Source organism: Leptodactylus fuscus, chromosome 3, assembly GCF_031893055.1.
Source record: "Leptodactylus fuscus isolate aLepFus1 chromosome 3, aLepFus1.hap2, whole genome shotgun sequence".
In the NCBI taxonomy this organism is placed as follows: domain Eukaryota; kingdom Metazoa; phylum Chordata; class Amphibia; order Anura; family Leptodactylidae; genus Leptodactylus; species Leptodactylus fuscus.
The window spans coordinates 130,875,999-130,896,451 of NC_134267.1; the positions used below are offsets into that span (position 1 = coordinate 130,875,999).

General features: G+C 36.6%; 1 protein-coding gene across 1 annotated transcript in view; it reads left to right on the forward strand.

Annotated features, from left to right (window-relative positions):
* The window catches only part of COL9A1 (collagen type IX alpha 1 chain), a 127,400-nt gene that overhangs the window by 67,976 nt on the left and 38,971 nt on the right, over positions 1-20,453 (forward strand). The window contains exons 13-25 of the mRNA XM_075269540.1: positions 2,686-2,709; positions 3,815-3,868; positions 6,255-6,308; positions 8,541-8,573; positions 8,664-8,720; positions 10,525-10,578; positions 11,111-11,164; positions 12,371-12,424; positions 15,442-15,495; positions 15,899-15,952; positions 16,469-16,522; positions 18,171-18,224; positions 20,119-20,172. Coding sequence (XP_075125641.1) covers positions 2,686-2,709; positions 3,815-3,868; positions 6,255-6,308; positions 8,541-8,573; positions 8,664-8,720; positions 10,525-10,578; positions 11,111-11,164; positions 12,371-12,424; positions 15,442-15,495; positions 15,899-15,952; positions 16,469-16,522; positions 18,171-18,224; positions 20,119-20,172 — 654 coding nt within the window. The remainder of the gene's footprint in view (positions 1-2,685; positions 2,710-3,814; positions 3,869-6,254; positions 6,309-8,540; positions 8,574-8,663; positions 8,721-10,524; positions 10,579-11,110; positions 11,165-12,370; positions 12,425-15,441; positions 15,496-15,898; positions 15,953-16,468; positions 16,523-18,170; positions 18,225-20,118; positions 20,173-20,453) is intronic.

Genomic DNA, 20,453 nt, shown 5'->3' on the forward strand with positions numbered 1-20,453 from the left:
CAGAATTCCAATCTTCCAACATTTCTAGCTTGTTTAATGCATGTACAGATTTTACTCTGTTGATCTGACAGTTCAGCTTCACTAAACCTATTTAATGTGGGATGTAAAGTGAATCTTGTAAGAACTGGGAATAAAAATAACAATGTTTTTATTACATTTCTCAGATTTTTATGTAAATTACTTCCATCTATAATAATAAAGGAGTTGTCCAGCAACAGTGAATGGCTAGATAATGGACAACTCTGGAGATAGTCAAGTAAGCTATGGCTGGAGAAGCCCTTCTAACATACAGCAGTGTTTTAATAGGACCTGCCAAGTCTCCTAACATGTCCAATTAACTTTACCGTAAAGTAACATTTTTAGATTATAGGTTTTTTAGAACTCATTCTTGTATTCCTCTGTTTCTCTTCAGGAATATTTGTGAATAAATTGACAACTGGGAGTTATTAACTCCCCATACAGTCTAATACTGGCAGCAAGACAGTGTCAGACTGTGGAGAGACACAACATTAGTACCCAGTTGTCAGTATATTAATGATGATGGAATGACACAGCGCAGAGTTCTAACGAAATAGGATCCAATGATCTATTCAGAGAAATCCATCTCCAAAATGTAATGTACATTTAGGGAATAAACAGGGGTAACTTATATTTAGGATATCCCAATACTGAGGTTTTCTCATCTTACATATTTATTTAATATCCACAGAATATTGTTGGGGGTCTCACCACTGGGCCCCACACATCTCCATAAGGGAAATGGAGAGGTGGTTGTAAATGCATATATGTCAGGGTGAGAAACCACCTAGATTTCCATTTAGAAGATGATTTTGCAGTTCCACTTCATTCTGTTTTAATTTGCTAAATCTAGCTTAATTGGATAAAGGTAGAAGTTTTAGCGTCCGCATTTGACAATAGATGATTACTTACATCTTGTAATTTCATTTTGCTTCGTTTAGAACTTTAAGTGAAAGTGAAATGTAGTGTGAATGTCACGTTATATATAATGCTGATCAGAACTATAAATTATTTTAATAAATGAAGTATGTCTTACCCATTTTGGGCTGTTGTAGAAACTAAGTTGGTGAAGTAATTGCTTTAGAAATATTAAGGTGAGATAGCATATTAAGCTAGTGCATTTTAGTTTGGATGATTGACTGTTATCTCATCCAGTAATGCAATGTGGAATGTTAACCCTTACACTCAGATTCCACATTGAAACAAGCAACACACAAGAAGATAAGTCTTTATTACAAGCAGCAGAGAAGTCCTTTTTACATTGTAAAGATCTTTATCCTCTATACTTACCCAAAGATAATTGACATTACTATTCATGTTCATCAGAGGAATGCATCACTATAAGTTAAGTGTTACAGAGGAATAGGCTCTAATACAGACCACATATTATGAACGTAGTCATTGTCACTTTCAAATGGGTTTCTGTTTCTTACAACATGCTTGTGGCTAGAAATGTTGTCGCATTCTGCAGTAGTGCTGCCACCCTAGCAAATTGGCAGATGAAGTCATGTGACATTACCAATAAAACGTAACCAATAAAAACTACAATATATCCTGAAAAAACACTAGTCTGTATATGGATATGTTGGTAAAAGTTTTGACTTACTTTTCCATAATAACTGGAAGAAAAAGAGAAAAACACAATTTTCCATAATGTAAACAGTATGGATCATGTAAAAACACAAACAGCAGTAATCTGCTCACTTAGTTAATATGTTCTGTGCAAGCACAATATTGCTGTAGGTTTGGTATATCATGAGTCCATCACTGCACAGTCTGCTGTCTGAATCAATAACAGAATATATTCATGTAGCAAATAATTAGAAAATCAAAAATATATTGGCAACCAATAAAGGATTTCACTTCTATACTGTGGTCCATTAGCATTGGAGATGACCCACAAATTTTTGATTTTTTGATTATTACTTTTCCATAAACATGTTTTAACATAAACAGGAGAAATACTATACATATTTATGTTGTCAGACTGGCCCACTGGAGGACCAGAAGATCCTCTGATGGGCCCAGATAGAGCCCAGCCACATGATGGAGAGAGGCCCAGCGTCATGTGATTTATACATATGCCGCCAGGCTCCTTTCCAACAGAAACCTACCCAGGGAAGAAGAGTAAAAATAACAAAAACTTATACACACCTCTCCTGCGCATCCAGTGGTCTCTAGCATCATCTTCTGGCCTCTTTTGGCCTGTGATTGGGATTCACCGGGCACGTGAGACTCACAGGTGTCATGACACCATAGGCCTTAAGAGGATATCAGAGACTGTCAAACACCATAAGGATGCCCAGGAGAGGTGTGGCAAGGTGAGTATAACTCTTGGTTCTTTTTACTCATCTTCCCAGGATCTCAACTTATTATGTTGCATGCTTGACTTTAGCTTCCATTAAAAAGATAAACAAACATGATGGAAGCTAGCTTCTGTTATGTTGTTCACATTAGTAGCAATGGGACTAGACGCAATCAGTCTGTTACCGTTCTCTACCGTTAATTGCTGTTGCTGACATCCAATGATGGAAGACAGCAATGGACATTTATAAAGGTAGTGTGAACTCCCCCTTAGTGAATAAATAAAATGTTTTCATTAAATTGTCTTTAATTTGAAATCACACATACAGAACAATGTAATCATATTTTCATTTCCCTTTTCAGGGTGGAGGAGTTTCAGGGCCACGGGTAAGTATATCAAATCTGAATTTTGTTCAAGAAATAATGTTGTAAGTAATATATTATTGTATACCATTAAGTAATTTAGTTTGAATACAATTACTTTATCAATTCATTGTGAGTTGATTAAAAATACTGCTACTTCATGTACATTTTGCTGACTGTATATACATCATCAACGCTCTGGTGCTACTTTCATGTAGGATGATAATGTAGGTGATTTTCTACTGCATGATATTTTGCCAGAATGAGTTCTATTCATAGTTCAGTAATTTGTCATGTAGCACCAAGATATTCTGTACAGTGATAGTTAAAAATGAAAATATTTGCTCCCTGTAATTTCATTGTGTACTTGCTGTTGTAATAAAATTAGACACTGAAGATGCCTATACACAATGCACCTCAGCTACTGTAAATGCATATGAATTAAAAACAATATCAATACAGGTGTAGCCATATGTGTTTGCCATGGATTGGGCACACGTTGTAGGGCCACTCTGATGGCTCTATTAGACAAATGTGAATTCAAAGGCAATAATTGGGAAATACTGCTGGTTCCTGATAATCAGCATAAGATTTTAGCCTGATGAAGGCTGCCAAATGTTTGCTTTCAGCAGGACAGAAAGTCATTGTTCAGCGGGAGAACATTGCTTTGTGTAATAAGGACTGTGCTCACGACACACAATGGAAGTACATCCCCGGGAACAATTGCTTTAGCGATCGTTCCTCATGCAAATACTCTGAATCGGCCTGTGTAGAACGAGTCCTGATGGTTATGTTTTGTTGATAATCAGTGGTCCTTAAAAAAATCTGATACAGCCTCAAAAGATTTTTGGCCTTTTTTATTTACAGTCAGCAGTCATATTGTGATTGTGCTACTTAATGCGAAATGCCAGTGTACTAAAATACAGTATTTCTGTAGCTATCAAAAACGTTGAAACAATATTACGTACCGTCTTTTATATCAGTTGAACAACAGAAGAAATATCTTGATAAAGTCAATCTTAGTAAAATTGTTAAAGATAAAACTTTTTAAAATTTCTTTGTTAAAAGGAATTCTTATGTCTGAATGGCTACCAATATTGTGGAACTCTTTTTCTAATTCCCATTACAGGGAGTACCTGGTCCCCCTGGACTTCCAGGAGAGTTGGGTCGATCTGGTCCAGTGGTAAGAAAGTCAGAAAATATTTCACAGATTTTCTTTCTAACACATTTGATCTTCAGCAGTGGTAATATGATTTTCAAGAAACCTGGGTCGATTTTTTTCCATACCCTCAACCCAACACAAAGTAAATGTGTATTGTAACATAAAATACAGCATAAATGTACTTCCGAGTGGACACATTATTAGGAAAGCAAAGATTAATTGTCATGAAAAAATGTTATCATTGATTTGTGAAACTTTTTAGATAGCCAACACTTGTGGAGAGAATAGGTGGCTTCAAAGCAATGTCATGTAACTTGCTTGAGCACAATTTAGACAGATTTCATTATCACCCTCTGAAAAGAAAACAAATACAGAAACAACATGTAAAATTAGCTAAACCACAGCCTTTCTGGGTTGACCTAGATACAGTTTGACAGGAATGACACAAAAGTTGAAGTAAGGTAAATTAAAAGCTATCTTACATAATATCTGTCGTTCAGTGGTTAGCCCTGTTGTGTTGCACCACTGATGTCCTGGTTTGAATCCAACCAAGAGTAACATCTACATGGAGATTCTATGTTCTCCCCATGTTTGTGTGGATTTCCTCCCACATTCCAAAAATATATTAACAGCTGAATTAGCTTCTTGTAAAACAATTGACCCTTGTGGATATTGGAGATGAGCGCCAGTACGGCAGCCACTAACTACCCTGCACTTTGAGTTCTTCAAATGAGAAAAGCGCATTAGAAATGTTTGTCATTGTCATAGAAACGGTTACGAGTGTTTTTAAAAATAATTGCTAAGATTTTATGAGTAAAATGATCAAAAATTAGCAATTAAAACTACGGCATTAACAAAATGGCTAATCAAAACAATGAATGCAGAATTAAATAGCAATGAAGAAACACACTTCATGTTGTTTTCCATTGTCCATTACACATCAAGCACTTCCTATTAGAGCTCATAATTCCCACTTTATTTTGCAGCACATCATGACCTCCTTGTAGCATACTCAATCCTTTTTCCCATTATGCATGACATCATTCCTTCTCTACATCACTTATGTTGTTTTCAACACTATTGTAGATTTAGTCTGCAATACTTTTACTACCCTTCTGCTCTTCTATATGATTCTATCCCACATTCATATCAGAACACAAAATAAGAGTTTAGTTAGGAATCTGGACACTTATGGTAGTAACTGAAGACCCAGGGAATATGCCATATAAATGCTACTTGTTGTCAGTGTTAAAAAAACCGTAAAAGCCACTAAAGCGCCCAAAAGCGAACATTAAAAAGTTCCATTATTTGTAAACATGAAGAATAGAGTTTGTTGTTCCATTACTTACTTACCATCCCTTACTTCTCTGTGGTTAGCTTATCTCTATGCACATCACTTTAACAAGAGCATTCAATCACGGTTCAGCTACAAATACTGTAGCCATGGGAGTAATTGTTGGAAAATAAAAGCCAGGGCTGATGCACTTGTTAATGAAGTGGTCTGCTTGGAAAATATAACCTATTGACATTACAAGCACAACCTGAATGCCCACAAAGGTTATTTTCAATGCGGCATTGAGCTATTGATTAAATAGTTCAATATAAACTGAGACTTAACATGGCTGAGAACATCAATGTGTCTAGAAAGACTGACTATTTTGCAAGTAGGCAACATTTCAGAATGCAACTTCCCCAAACACTAGCTGGAAAACACTAGAAATCAGAGCTTTGCTCATTGACATGCTCTGCCATTGTTGAATAGGGTCTCCTCTGCTGGTGCTGGCCATGAAAAAAAACTGAATTAAAACTGTCTTCTAATGCATTCTCAATTAGAGGTTGTCTAGAGTAAAATCGCAAATTGTTCTTGAACTGAAAATGCATTTTTGTGACACACACAAATATATTTTGTAATAAATCCAAATCTTGACAGATTTGATTTCTAAATTATATGTGCATTTTTCATCTCCCCAAGAGAAGCAATTTTCATTTAGTCTTTCATTCAGTATGTGATAATGCTGGGCTTAAAATTGCACAGTAAGTTCTTAAGTGCAGAAGTTTTGTCAAAATAAGTTCGATTAGTCAGAGTATGTTGAGTTTTATTACTTTATTGTACACAACTATATATATAGAAAATGAAATGAATGTTGAAAGTCCTGCCGCCACTATATTTTTACGTTCTTCTGAAACTTCTTAATTTCCACTGTTTAAAACTACCAATTTATTTTAAATTTTTATTATTATTATTTTTTTTTGCAAAGAAGGGTGTATCTCAAAAGGCCTAACCATTACCCCTTCTTTAAGCCACTTACACAATTTTTAAAATGAAAGTTCTTTTATCTTCTTTTATTATTCCCCTTACTACATTTTGTAATACTATACATGGTACTGAACTCTATGTTTCATTTAGGGTGATGCTGGTGGAAGAGGAACTCCAGGACCACCAGGGCCACCAGGACCACCAGTAAGTAGTCATGTATTTAACTTAAAACAATGTTACTTGGATGATTGGAAACAATACGATAACATTATAAGTTTAGAACTTGCAGCTCCAATGTGATTTGTTTCATGAGGGACCTTGAGTTCTACAGGGCCACAACTTACAAAAATCTGCTACTAACAAGTTATTATCTATTCACTGGGTATGTGATAACTGCTAGATCATTGGGGAGTCCTGCTGTTACTGCATTATGCCCTTACTGGACTGGACAATTTTCATCAGATTTGTCATGAAATAGTGGCAAAGTGAAATGGAGTGGCAAAGTACTTGAATGATCTCCATTTTAACCAATTTTCCAGTCTTGTTGTTGGGCCATCAGGAGACATGAAACCCAACCGACCACCCTGACATTGCATTTATCACCTATCCAATGGATAGATGATAGCTTATTACCAGAATATTTTTCTAAACATATATTGCCTTGATTATTGTTAATATTTTTTTTTCAATTATTTTTGGCCATTATTAACTGGTTTATTGTAGATGGTAGTTATACTCACTAGGATGTGTTGCTCAAGTAATAATTGTGCTTTCGCAGGAAATTTGCTGGAGGTTTATCGCCCCTTGGTATTATTGGTTTCCTGTGGTTTAGCTATAAGGCAGGGGCTACACATAGCACATATAGGTTCTGTCAGGTAAATTTAACAGTGTGCTTTCTTGAAGGCCACTGTCTTACAAAACACTTCAAATAGGGGGCAGTCCCACACCTGTAAGACTCTGCAGAGGTTTCCTGCCACTTCTAACATTTGCTTTACAAAGGTTGAAAGTATCTGGTTAAAGAGAACTGACAGGCTGCACTTACTTTAGTGGATTTATTAGAAGCCTGTGGAAAGGGTTTAGTGAAGTTTCTTGCACTATGTTTCTACTATACATCTCATAGTGTTAGACACTAGTGAAGATGTAGCAGCTAACTTTGTGACCCCAAAGCGTAGAATATGCAAATATTCCACCGTTGGCCAGTTTGTTCCTACAGATATATCCAAAGACTATGGCCCCATGTTGTGGTAATGCAGCATTTTGGCTGCTGCAAAAATGCAGTGTAAAAAAAACACAGCGTTACACAGTACCAGCAAAGTGAATGAGATTCTGGTCAGTCTCATCTGCACATTGCAGAAAAAAGCTGTGGAAAAGCTGCAGAAATACTCTACATTTTAATTTTAGCTGGAGAATTCAAGTGTTTTTCTAATATATTTAATAGAGGAAGAAAAAAAACACAAGATAAAACGCCACAAAAAAGAAATGAAAAACACTGTGGAAAAAAGCCTTCACTACATTTTCTTTCCACAGCATTTTTTTTTTATCTGGGTTTTTCTTAGTGTAAGGCTAAGGCCTCGTTGCGGAAAAACAGCTTTTTTTTGTTGAACATTTTGTTGTGGTTTTTTGAGCCAAAGCCAGGACTAGATTGAGCAGAATTGAGAAGTATAAGAGCTTTTTATATATTTCTGATCCCTTTTGTAGCCTTTCTTGGCTCAAAAAACCACAACAAAATCTGCAACACAAAAAGCTGTGTTTCCACAACGTGAGGCCTTAGCCTAAAGCAAAAAAAAGTGCTGCGGAAATAAAAGCGCCAGTAACACATTGCAGTTCTTCATGCAGTGCTTAAGACAGAAAGTTTGCAGACTTTTCTTTTGCGGACTTTATGTTACAATTATAGGTATGGGGAAACCACCGGCGTTTCCGTAGGCATCACTGACATGCTGCGATTTCCAAAACCGCACTGGTTTTGGAAATTGCAGCGTGTCCACCTCGTGGTTTTTACTGCAAAGTGGGCATGGGATTCGCTAGAATCCCATCCACTTTGCCCTGAGTATAAAACACTGCAATTTTTCTCACAGCGGAAATCGCGTTGTTTCCGTCCCGTGTGGCCCCAGCCTTAAAGAGTATTTTCCCCATGCAGATAAGACATTAAAGAAACAGCAGGATGCCATTCATATAAATACAGTTTTTCCAATTGTAACACCAAAATTAAACTTTTATGTTAATAATATTTGAGTCAGTGGACTGCGCTTTAATACACAAAACTATGATATCATATCCAATGGCTGGAGAGGAACAGTCTTCAGACTTTTTAATAATGTGAAACATTGAAGGCATTTTATTTTCTCCAGTATTGCAATTACAATTGATTTCCTTGTGTTTTCTGGTGTGATGTGTTTCTGACTGACTACAGCAAACGTCTATTTTTGTTTTCGACAGGGGACAGTTGCTCTGCCCGAAGGAGATCCCCTGGTGAGCTCTGTGTGAAAAGCATTAACAGTTGTAGCCGTGTTCTCCTCTCTTTCAATTTGTTACTTATCAAAACTGTGATTTTATTTTCAGTGCCCTAATGCATGCCCACCAGGCCGTCCGGGATATCCAGGCTTGGCTGGAATGAAGGTAAAACAATGTTCTAGAATACTTTGTTCAATTTCTAAAGTTACAAATTAAAGTCTGATGAGAATGAATATGCGAGCAGAAGGGTATTTAAAGTCTACACGGAAGAGAACGCTTAGAAAGTCGTCCTGACTCTGGTGGCACAGATTTGTGGCAATGCCACTATATGAAATGGCATTGGAATAACTTAATTCTAGTTATAATGGTAAGGAATAGGTTGCTTTAGTTGTAGACATAATAATTGATTATGGAAATATTAATGAGAGTGAAGATGTACCTTTAGCCTTATAAAATATCTAAAGATATATACGGAAAACAGAAGTTCAGGTAGTATAAAGTGCTCCAAGATAAATGAGAGAAATGTATCTGGAGTCAGACAGTGGAAGATACGCATGTTTGTAACTGACCAGTTATCTCATGGAGATGGTTGACTTAGGTGGCACATTATTAGTTTCTTGTAGTGGAACTCCTGAGCACCTCAGTAACTGCTTCAGTAGATAGTGCTAGGACTAGCATTTGTGCCCCAACATATAAATGAGGGAGAACTGCTCAAAGAATACTAAGTTATCCAATAGTAGGTTGACTGTTAAAGGGATTATCCAAAGCCAGACTTTAATGAAATTAAAGGGAGAATCTTGCAAACATAGCTGTATTAAAGATGTGTAGGCTATTAATATCTAAACATTTTTGAAGTGGAAAATAATGTAAAAATTTACAGCGCCATTATATCCTTATTGTGACAAGGCTTTCTTCTCATGCATGCCTTGTCCAAATCATGGCTGGGTTTCTGATAATGCTTTTAGTTTCAATATCAAATATACAAACGAAGCTCATTATAATTAGTTGGATGGTTCCAAACTATAGATCTCAGTCCAGGTCCACCCACCTGACAGACGAGAGTCTAATTAGTCTAATATTGGGTGCTGAAACTATAAGAAATGATTGCGCAGGAACAGGGGATAGAGAAAAATCCCAACAGTAGTGGAATCAATGGGACAACACCTAATGAAGAGTGTAGGGATTTGGAGTTGGTGGAGGTGGTGAAAGGTCCACTTTTAATTGTCTACAAATTCAAATATGGTTATCTAAGAGGAGAGACCCCTTTAATGACCTATCATAAGGATAAGTTATTAATTTTTGGTCACTGATAACACCTTTAAATTACTTACACTTTAAGTGAAAGAAGTATAAAAAAAGTGTAAATTTCTGTTACCTTTTACTTACTTGATATTGTGCAGCTTATAATAAGGGTTCCCAATTCCAAGCTTGAACAAAATATATAGAGTGGATAGAATACATAGGTGGCCGCTGAAGATGATTAATTCAGATGGATTGGCCGAGGTCTCAAGTACTTCCATATCTGGGCAAAATTACTCCAGAAAAGACACATTTCCTAAGCTGAAATATGGCAAAGGTCAGTCCATGAAGACTGTAAGCAACATCAATGACTGATCTTTGCTGTTGAAGTGGAATTTATATCTGAATTGGATATTTAGGATTAGATATAGCTATCTTGGGTCAAAGTACGCTACATGCTGAGATTGTAAATGTTTTGCTCCTTCTATTAATAACTTCTAATAAAGATTTGATAAGAAAAAGTTTACTTTTAAAATTTGTTCATAACTTCCAGACTTTTCAGACTTGTTTTGCTCACTTCTGAACTAAAGTGCTATATCTTAGAAGGGAAGAACTTTGCATCCGTGTGCTATCATATTAGGATATGATGTTCAGATATATGAAAACATGAAATGAAGATTTGATTTTACTTTCATAGTAATTTTTATATGTATTTTATATCTGATTTCAGGGCCACAAGGGTGTTAAGGGTGAAGCTGGTGAACCTGGAAAACAAGGTCATAAGGTAATATCTAATTAGATTGACATATGGCTACATACAATCTTCATATCCAGTAAAGGTTATATCATTTTATTGGGCTTGTGGAGCTTTATATTAATATATTTTACACAATTCTACATTGCCATGTAATCATAAGATATAGGTTTAATAAAAGAGGCCTACAAATGCATCTCATATTAGCAGACTGTACACTGACAAATTGTGTGTCATCATGCATGAAGCCTCTATAGTAAAGTAAGTTCTATTCATCTAATACCTTGGAATATAATAACCTCACCTGCATTGATGTATTATAATGAGGAAGCTGGTAGATTTCTGAATAAGTGCGAGGTACCCATCTGAGGAGATGACATTTTTGATGTGAATGTCAAATGAGTGTGTCACATGCATTCCTCTTTGGGCTATGCTCCAGTTCCTAAGCCATACAGCCCCCTTTTTGATTTGTTTAATGGGAATGTCTATATTTTTGACAATAGTAATATTTAAGATACTTTTCATTTTCACTCTAATTTTGAATATTGTTATTTCTTTACAGGGAGAAGAAGGTGAACAAGGAGAGCTTGGTGAAATTGGTGCACAAGGACCTCCCGTAATGCTCTTTTATGTTTTTATAATATGCTGTTTGTGATGTAGCATTTTACAATCTAGACTGGATTCATAGTACATTTTGACAATTGCATAATGTGTAGTTAAAGGCCAATTTAGGGAATGGGGGTATAGTATGACAATCTTAAAGGACTTTTCTAGGTTGAGGTACCCAGGGAAGCAGGAGCGTAACTTGTTGGGGTGCAGAGGGTGCAGTCGCATCGGGGTCCAGGAGCCTTTGGGGGCCCATAACACTGACATCAGTATTGAGATTACAGCTTCCATCTGGCCAGAAGCCAAGGAGACCCACAAATTATCCTAACCACACTAAGGTTGATTAAATTCCTTAGCACCCGTAACCATCACTATCAAGAATTGGCTGTAGGGATGAAGTAGGGGGCCCCAGACAAAAGATTGCATCAGAGACTGTAAGACTTTAGTTACGCCACTGCAGGGAAGATAAATAAAGAAATAATACTGACATACATTGGTGCTCCATTTAAGCAGCACATCACCTGTTCCCTCTGGTGCTGGCCCCATCTGGAAGTGGTAAAGATCCCTTGACTGTTGCAGCAAATTATTGGTGACTTCACTTCTGATAAGTTACCAATACTGCACATATGACTGCCAGTAACTGGCCACTGCAGTCGTGGGAGCCTCACCACTTCAGGCCTGGCCAATCAAAATGCAGGGGATAGGGGAGTTTAACTACTTTTTGTATTTCACACCTCCTCTGATCACCGAGGGTTAACTAAAAACCACTTTAATGTGGTCTTCATATTAATGAAAAAACCCAGGTGGAGAAGGTTACTGTGGCATAAACCACAGGAGATGGACATTTTGCTTTCATTGATATATAGTAAAGATGTTGGACTCTTAACTTTGTATTTTGCCAATCTAACCGGAGATTTAACTAAAAATTGGTAAATGTTTGTTTACTTTGTTGATCCCTAGAACTAGGATGTGTAGGAGGGCAGGATTACTGCTCAGGATAGATTCTGTCTTATAATCCGCACAATTATTAGTTGGGTTTTGACAAGTACATGATTCATAGGAAATTATTTTTAACATTTACTGGGGTGCCTGAGTAAGCAATGTATATCATTTATACCATATAAATTACTAAGCCTTTGCACATATCTAAAACATACTAAATGCAGTGGGATCTATAAATCAAGTCTTATCTCTTACGTATTTGTCTTCATTTTAGGGCCCACAAGGTTTAAGAGGAATTACTGGCATAATGGGACCAAAAGGTGGCAAGGTAAGTTTTGACATTGACATGCAGAGTAAAGTCATATCACTATCGAGGCCTTCAAACACAAAAGCATTCAAGACTGACGTGATATACAACAGGATTGTCAACTTAATAAGACCTTAGAAAAATAAAGACATATTAATGGTGGCATATCTCAATGCAATTGGAAAGACTTTTAGGCTGAGACCACATGTTGCTGAATAGATGCAATTTTGTTGTTGATTTTGCTTCATTTTCAAATACAAAGTCAACAGGAATGGAAAATATAAAGGGCGCACTTATATTTCTTCTTTCTGCTAAATACACTCCTGACTTTTGCTTAAATTTTTTTAAAAAAAAAACACAACCTAATCTTCAACCATAAAACGCAGCTTTTCTAGAACATGTGGCCTCAGCCTCAGCCTTATTAAAGGGATTCTATCATTAGAAAAGGCTATTCTTCTCCTTCCTCTGATTCTCTTGTGCTCCCCGCCATTTCTGTAAAAAAAACAAAACGTTTATTCTGATATGTAAATTATGCTCAGAGGGCACCGGGGGTTATGCTCCTAGCACACCAGTGTCATCAACTGTTCGACGCCCCTTAGAGTCACTTCGGGTTCGGGCAGAGCTGACTGTGCATGCTCCGTCGGCCATTTTGCATTGGTCTGTTACACGATTTCAATCACGTATAGCGCAATGTCTGAAGCCTATGCAAGGTTGAATATGAACAGAAGATGCAGGGGGGGAGTGAACAGGAGGCATTATAGGGTGGTGAGCAGTTGATGAGGTTGGTGTGCTCGCAGCACAGGGGGAACGCCCGCTGTGCTCCCTAAGCATAATTTGCAAATCCGAAGAACACTTTTTTACATAGACGGTGGGGATTTTTTTTCTGCAATGTGTGGAAGGAATTAGCCAGAATGTCATCAACTTTGCAGATAATGTAAAACACAGCATTTTTTTGCAACGTCTTTTCCGCTGTGACCAGAACGCTTCGTATTGCAACTTGGGGCCCTGGCCTAAAGAGGCTCTCCAGAAAAACAAAAAAGGGAGCATATGTCATTACAAATACATCTATAGTCAGAAATACTTTAATTAGCAAAATGTGTTAATCCATCTCTGTACAATTGATTGTGGAACATTTTCCTCTCCTCTTCCATAGGCCTCTAGCACCAATCCTAGTTACAATTTAGTAGTCTAGACTGTGTACCAGGGCAATAGACATCTTTATTTACTAAATTGCTTACCACCCCTGAACATAACCAGCATGTTCTGCTAATGAAAGCTATTTATATATGTATTTCTATTGACATGGTTTTTAGTTGATTTTTTTCCCCAGAGAAGCTTTTTAACAATTACATAAATAAGTTAAAAGGAAAATGTTTGTTTTATAAAGAAGGTCTGTTTGTCTATCAAGCTGTTCTAATGTTGGAAGCAGATGGCAATCCAAACAAATGTCACAGCGCCCTACATTAAAACATCACAAGAGCTTATGATTGAATTTACATTCTCGCAACATCAATTTTTGCATTATCTTCAACTATAATCCTTTCACTCTGCTAGATTAAATTTTTTTTTACTAAAGAAGTTGTAACAAGTCAGCTTAATAGGAAGCACCCCAAATAGTACATTAAAACCTCAATATAAGAATAGATGATTCATCCTGTGAAATTTCATAAGATTCTTTCACTAAGAAAGGAAACATAAAATGACTTGGTCAGACTTACGTAATACTGGAATTTGGTGAGATGATCTGAGATTAATGTCTCATGGTCTGTGGGTACAGAAAGTTTGGAATGCAGCGATTGACTATATTATGCAAATGTGGAGTAGAGTTTGGGTCTTGTTATGCTCAATAATCCCATACAGTACTGAATCTTAAACAGACACACATTTACTGACTACCATATACCATATATAACTGTAAAGTGTAGTATGTCATGTCTTCAAGGGGATCTGTCACTAGAATAGTACCCATTGAACTCAGGGTGGATAAACTCAGACTGGGGTTCACGTACATAAAATATTTTTTTTTTGCTTCCCAATTTGTACCTTTGTTGCTGAGATATTAGCTTTTAGGGGCCACACGGTGGCTCAGTGGTTAGCATTGCAGCCTTGCAGCGCTGGAGTCCTGGTGTTCAAATCCCGCAAAGGGCATAAAACCATCTGCAAGGAGTTTGTATGTTCTCCCCGTGTTTGCATGGGTTTCCATCCCATATTCCAAAAAAGACATAATGATAGGGAAAAATGTACATTGTGAGCTCTATGTGGGGCTCACAATCTACATAAAAAAAAGAGATATTAGCTTTTTTCCATGATATTCTAATGAAATGTTTGGTGCAAAGAGGGTATCAGAGGGTGTCCCCTAAGAGGTACCTTTCCACGAAGACTATGATTGGCAAGGCCATGTACATGCCATTTAGGGGGGATGGAGGGACAGAGTGTTGTAAAGTATAGCTCTTTGGTGTGATAAGAGGAAAGGTGACGCCCTTGCTTCACCAAACACCCCATTAGAATACCAGCAGTAGTTACGCCCCTGAATACCAGCAAAAGAGTTAATATCTCAGCAACAAAGACAGCAATTTGAAGGCAGATAAAAGTGTTTTATCCACGTAAACCCCAGCGGTCTAACTGTGCTTGTAATTCAATTGGTATTGTTCTGGTGACCCCTTTAATATTGCTTACAGTTCATGCCCTCCTATATGGTATAATGCTGAAAAAAACCCTTTGACAATTCACTTCTTTAAAATCTCAAATTGTTTACTGCATATTCATCATCTTGGTAAATACTGTGGTGTTTCAGAATATTTCCTGGTACCATTTACAAAATCTTAAGAATTCATTGGGCAAATTAAAATGATAGGATAAGCTTTTTACGTGGCCAGACAAGTGGCTTATGTTTTCATTTTGTCAACCTGAATATATTGCGGTATATTTCTCAGTTTCCAAAATGTTCTCTTATACAAATGATTTTTTAGTGTAGCTGTTGCACCATATCACTAAATATTGTAAGGTGTTTGATAACTTTGATAATGCTTATTTTTTAGGGTGCTCGTGGAACAGATGGAGAGCCCGGTCCTCGAGGGATTGCTGGTGCTACTGTGAGTTCTACAGTCAGATAAGTTGTTATAGCATGCACAGTATTGCTGTCAGTTATTATATCTCAACTATCTGAAGAGAAGAGTGGCACTCAAGCTTAACATGTTTTATAGAAATATTATTTATCAGAATTTCAAAATCACAATGAAGCTATTTGCAACTGCAGTGTTGCACAATGGATGAATACATTGAATTTCTATTTGAAGGCAGCGAGCCACTCTTCTTTTTTGGATTGTTTTTCCAGGCACTTAGATGTCTATTTGGTGATCAGTGTATCTGAGGATAACTATATCTACTTATCACAGTGCTGCCTATCTTATTTGGACATTAAAATCTCCTTTCATTTTTTTTATATGAATAGGAATATCTGAAGCAATATGTACATGTTTTCCTTTATTTCACCAGGGTGATGTAGGTCAGAGAGGTTCAATAGGAGAAGCTGGGCCAAAAGGTGAAAGAGTAAGTATACTATAGTTATTTGTTATTGTTGACTATAAAAAGAGCATTAACAACAATATAATTTGCAGATTAATTCAATAAATATTTTGTCCAATTGTTATTAAAAGTGTTGTCACTTTGGAGACATTCCCTTTTAGAATGAGGCCCTCAGGACACTCGACAGACATTCTTAGGTCCCACTACTGGCACTCCCAGCTGATTTTGCTGGGGAAACATGTGGTCAGCTCATCATTTCTCCTGCAGTGGGTGCTACAGAGAAAATGTAGTATTATATGGCATGGCATGGTTGGGTTAAGTCCACTAGAACAGAAAACACAGAGCAGCTCTTCATTCTGGCTCATTAAAGATGTATAGAGTGAGGGGCTCCATTTCCATTACACAATAGGGCATATAAACAAGGGTTGAGACTTCCTCTTTAAGATTTATCTTAGTAGCTATAAGCATTATGTGGAATAATGTTTACCAAAATATTACAATTAGGCATATTTTCCAATATTTCTAAATATCATCTTGCAGGGACCTGTTGGACCAAGAGGAATCAGTGGAATGCCAGGCTCAAAGGGGGAATCGGTATGTATTTATTATAGTATTCTTTTATTATTAAAATACAAAATATGGTCAAAAGCATTTGGAAATCGGGTAATTTCAGCCACAGTCATAGCTAAAAGGTTCATAAATCAAACATTAAATCTCCATAGGCAAATATTAACAATTGTATAGAAAAAAATCTGAGACTTTCCATGTGGTTCTGCATAGAATATCATATTCCCAACCAATCAGTTTATTAAATTTTTGCCTTGCTAGAATCTGTAAGTTACACTGTGGAACAAAAGGTGATGTGTTTTTGCTGCACCTTTTCTGCGGTGTATTTCTGCTGCAGTTTGCTACATGGGACCTTAGCCTAAGGATTCCCTTGGAGTAGAACAATTTTTCAGGCACTTCCCTGCGGTAAATAGGTTAGAAAATGCTTGATTAGACAAATAGGATAAGTACCAGGCAAAGTGTGTTGGGTGAAAGGCAGATACATACAGATTTAATTCCTTTTAGTCAGTTGTATCAGTGAATAAAAACTGTTCTATTATATATTGGCAAATAAAACTATTTAACCCCTGGACGTTGCCTTATTTGATGCCCGATGCTGCAGTCACTTTTTTTTTTAAAGTTGAACACCTGTGATTTATAGCTGCTCCTATTGAAATGATAAGTGCGGCATTACACTGTGAAAAGAGAAGCTTGTAGGACTTTTCTCATCACTTTTATCAACAAAATTTGACCCTTTTTTTAGTGATCACAGTAAAGTGAAACTGTCTTTGCATTCACACTATGACAGAAGATCTTTCTTCTCTGCCAGGGAGGGAGCCTAGCTAGAGATAACACAAGCAGTTTACAGTCCTCTACCATACTAAACTGCTGGGTAATTTACACATGGACCAGGGGTCCAGAAAATAAACTATACTGAATATAAAACCTATTTTTTTTTGTTGAAAAATTGTAGAAATGTGTAGCCCCTGTGATCAGAAGAACTGCAAAATCTAATTTTAACATGTTTATATGCAACGGTATATATAAAAACTATTTTGTTTTTAGGTAAAAGAAACAAAATTTAATTTTTTTTTCAAAATTTTACAACATTCTTCCACCTCTAACGATAAAAAAATTTCAACTTGGTTAACAAATAATTCTACTTATTTTAATCCTTATGTGTCCTGAAGAAAACATGGTAAATATAGTTGAACCATTCAACAGATATTGAGGTGTAAAGCAATGCATACCAAAGGGCTAATTTTGGCCTGAGTATTGGGGTATCAATGACGATGGTCCTGAAAGGGTTAAAGCAGATTCTTCATGTTTTGTGGCCTTCAACTGTTTTGTAGAAGTAGAGTAATAGACTATTGGTAAGTGCTGCACTGGGTTGAATGTTAATAAATGTATTATTAAAACACTTTCTATTGAAGCACCAAAGGCAGAAGGAAAAATATAACTGCAGACTCATATCTAGGCTTATCATAGTAACATTGATTTTAATATTGATCTCTAGGACTGACTGATAGTCACAAAACATACTGTTAGATGAATTGGTTTTCTATTCATTTGGATCTAACATGATTGTGAGACAAACTGGGACATATATGAATAATAACTTCAATCTCTTTTTCAAGACATACTATATAAAGGTATAGGAAATTTCCTGTGCATTAAAAATATGTTTTTTCTCTAGGGATTGCCAGGCGTTGATGGTCGTGATGGAATCCCTGGAATGCCAGGATCCAAGGTAATAAGGAACAATGAACACTCAGTATAGCATTACAGGCTTTTAGGTAGCAAAGTAAAAGCGACAATGGAGAATATGTTACAATGAATAAAGCTTTTATCTGTCTGCATGCTGGTTAATGGTTGTAAGATTCACTAGAAGATGATAATCTGTGCACAGTTTAAGTACATGTTTGTTTTTCACACATTACAGTAACAGCAAAAATTATCTCCGTACTGTTTGATAATTTACATTGACATAAAGGGAATTCATCGGAGTGGTACTTATCCTCTCAGCACCTCATTGCAGTCAATGATAATAATGCTGTCATATATCAAGTACATGGCATTAATGTCATGAAACACATGACTTATTTAATATCCCATTCTGTAATGCTTATGCCAAATGAAATGAGTGTTATAAAGTGTGGAAGGTTTGATGCAGATTTCTAAAACTGACAAGGTTAATGACAGCTTAGAAGTGTCACTAGTCTATGAATAGAATTTGATTGATCCTTCCCATTATTATACCATTAGAACCTATTCTGGCATTACGTACTGATGATAATGACTTAAAAGAGGTATAAAACACTTTGATACAATGATCTTACAGGCCAGTAACCAATATGATACCTAGCACTATTAACATAATTAAATGTACATGTTTTGCTTTGATTCATGTTAATGGGATCTGAATTCTTCAAATATGGTTTACACATTTATAAATAATTCCCTTCCAAGGTGCGAAAGTGAATACTGAAGAAAACCTAGTATGTAAGAAAAAGTGTAAACTCAAGGCACAGGTCAATCAATCTCAATGTAATACAAGCATGATTAATATGCCAGTCACAAAGGTTTTACACATGCTTTGTACAGTATAGCTGTAGCTAGGCTTTCCTTCACTTGGAGCACAAGTTCAGTTCGCTACCCTTATACTTTATAGTTGAAGCATATAGAAAAGGATAGTAGGATCCGCTCGACCAGGTAAGTTAAAAAATAACTTTTAATCCGACATGGTTAAAAAACACACAAAAGTAAATAGATGTGAAATGACAAAAAAGAAGAAAAATGGTGATTAAAACCACATTCTGATAGCTCTAGCTGACGCGTTTCTTGAAACGCGTCAGCTAGAGCTATCAGAATGTGGTTTTAATCACCATTTTTCTTCTTTTTTGTCATTTCACATCTATTTACTTTTGTGTGTTTTTTAACCATGTCGGATTAAAAGTTATTTTTTAACTTACCTGGTCGAGCGGATCCTACTATCCTTTTCTATATGCTTCAACTACAAAGTGCCTTAGTCAGAGGCCAGGATCGTGCACCCAGGAATTATAAGGACTTATCAAGCTAACTGGAGGTGGTGAGCTATATGCTTATTTTTCTTATCTCCTTATACTTTATATACATACAGGAAAGTAGCTTGTTGGTGCCACCACTGATATCCAACCACCAGGACACATGCCTTGATGGCATCGTACTTTAAAGTAATGAAGACCCATGTGCTGGTACCTCCTACCTCCATATCTATTTTCATCCATCCAATCCTATTTATCTGTTAGGCCAGGGAAGTTGAAAAAAACCCCATACTGTTCCCATTGCTCCAATGTCTCCTAGTGCAGTCCAGTCCTGCTTCTCAGCTGTCTTGTTTTGCCAGAAGTCCCAGCGTACTGTGACGTCTCGTGTAAGGAAAGGACATGGGACAACACAGGTAGTGATTGTTACATATGGCGGGGACTTTCTCAAAGAATACACTGGAGCAGCTGGGCCGAATCACACTGGGACCACATGGGCTTTTATCAAGTTGTCACTCTATCTATTTGATTATTCATTTTTTGCTGTTGTCTTGAAATGACCCACTTGCACCTTTTTAGCTTTATCTGCTTATTGTACATTTACATTTCATGTATTTTTTGTAGGGTGACTCTGGAGAACCTGGAGCCCCAGGAGAAGCAGGTCTTCAAGGACTGCCAGTGAGTTTATACTTGATATATCTAATATTATTGTATCTTTTACTGCATCCTGGCTATTGTAGTGGACAATTAATACGTAAACTCTAACTAAATATAAACATAATAATATATCAAGCTTTCACTTTGAATGCAAATATTTCACATTTGGTCAGTTGTTCATTCCTGTATTCATAATTGAAAAGTTATAGTTGATTGTGTTTAGAAGTAGAGGACTGACATCCTTGAGTGCTAGTCCTATCACAGTGTACTGTGAAACCTCTCTAAAAGACCACCTTATCTAG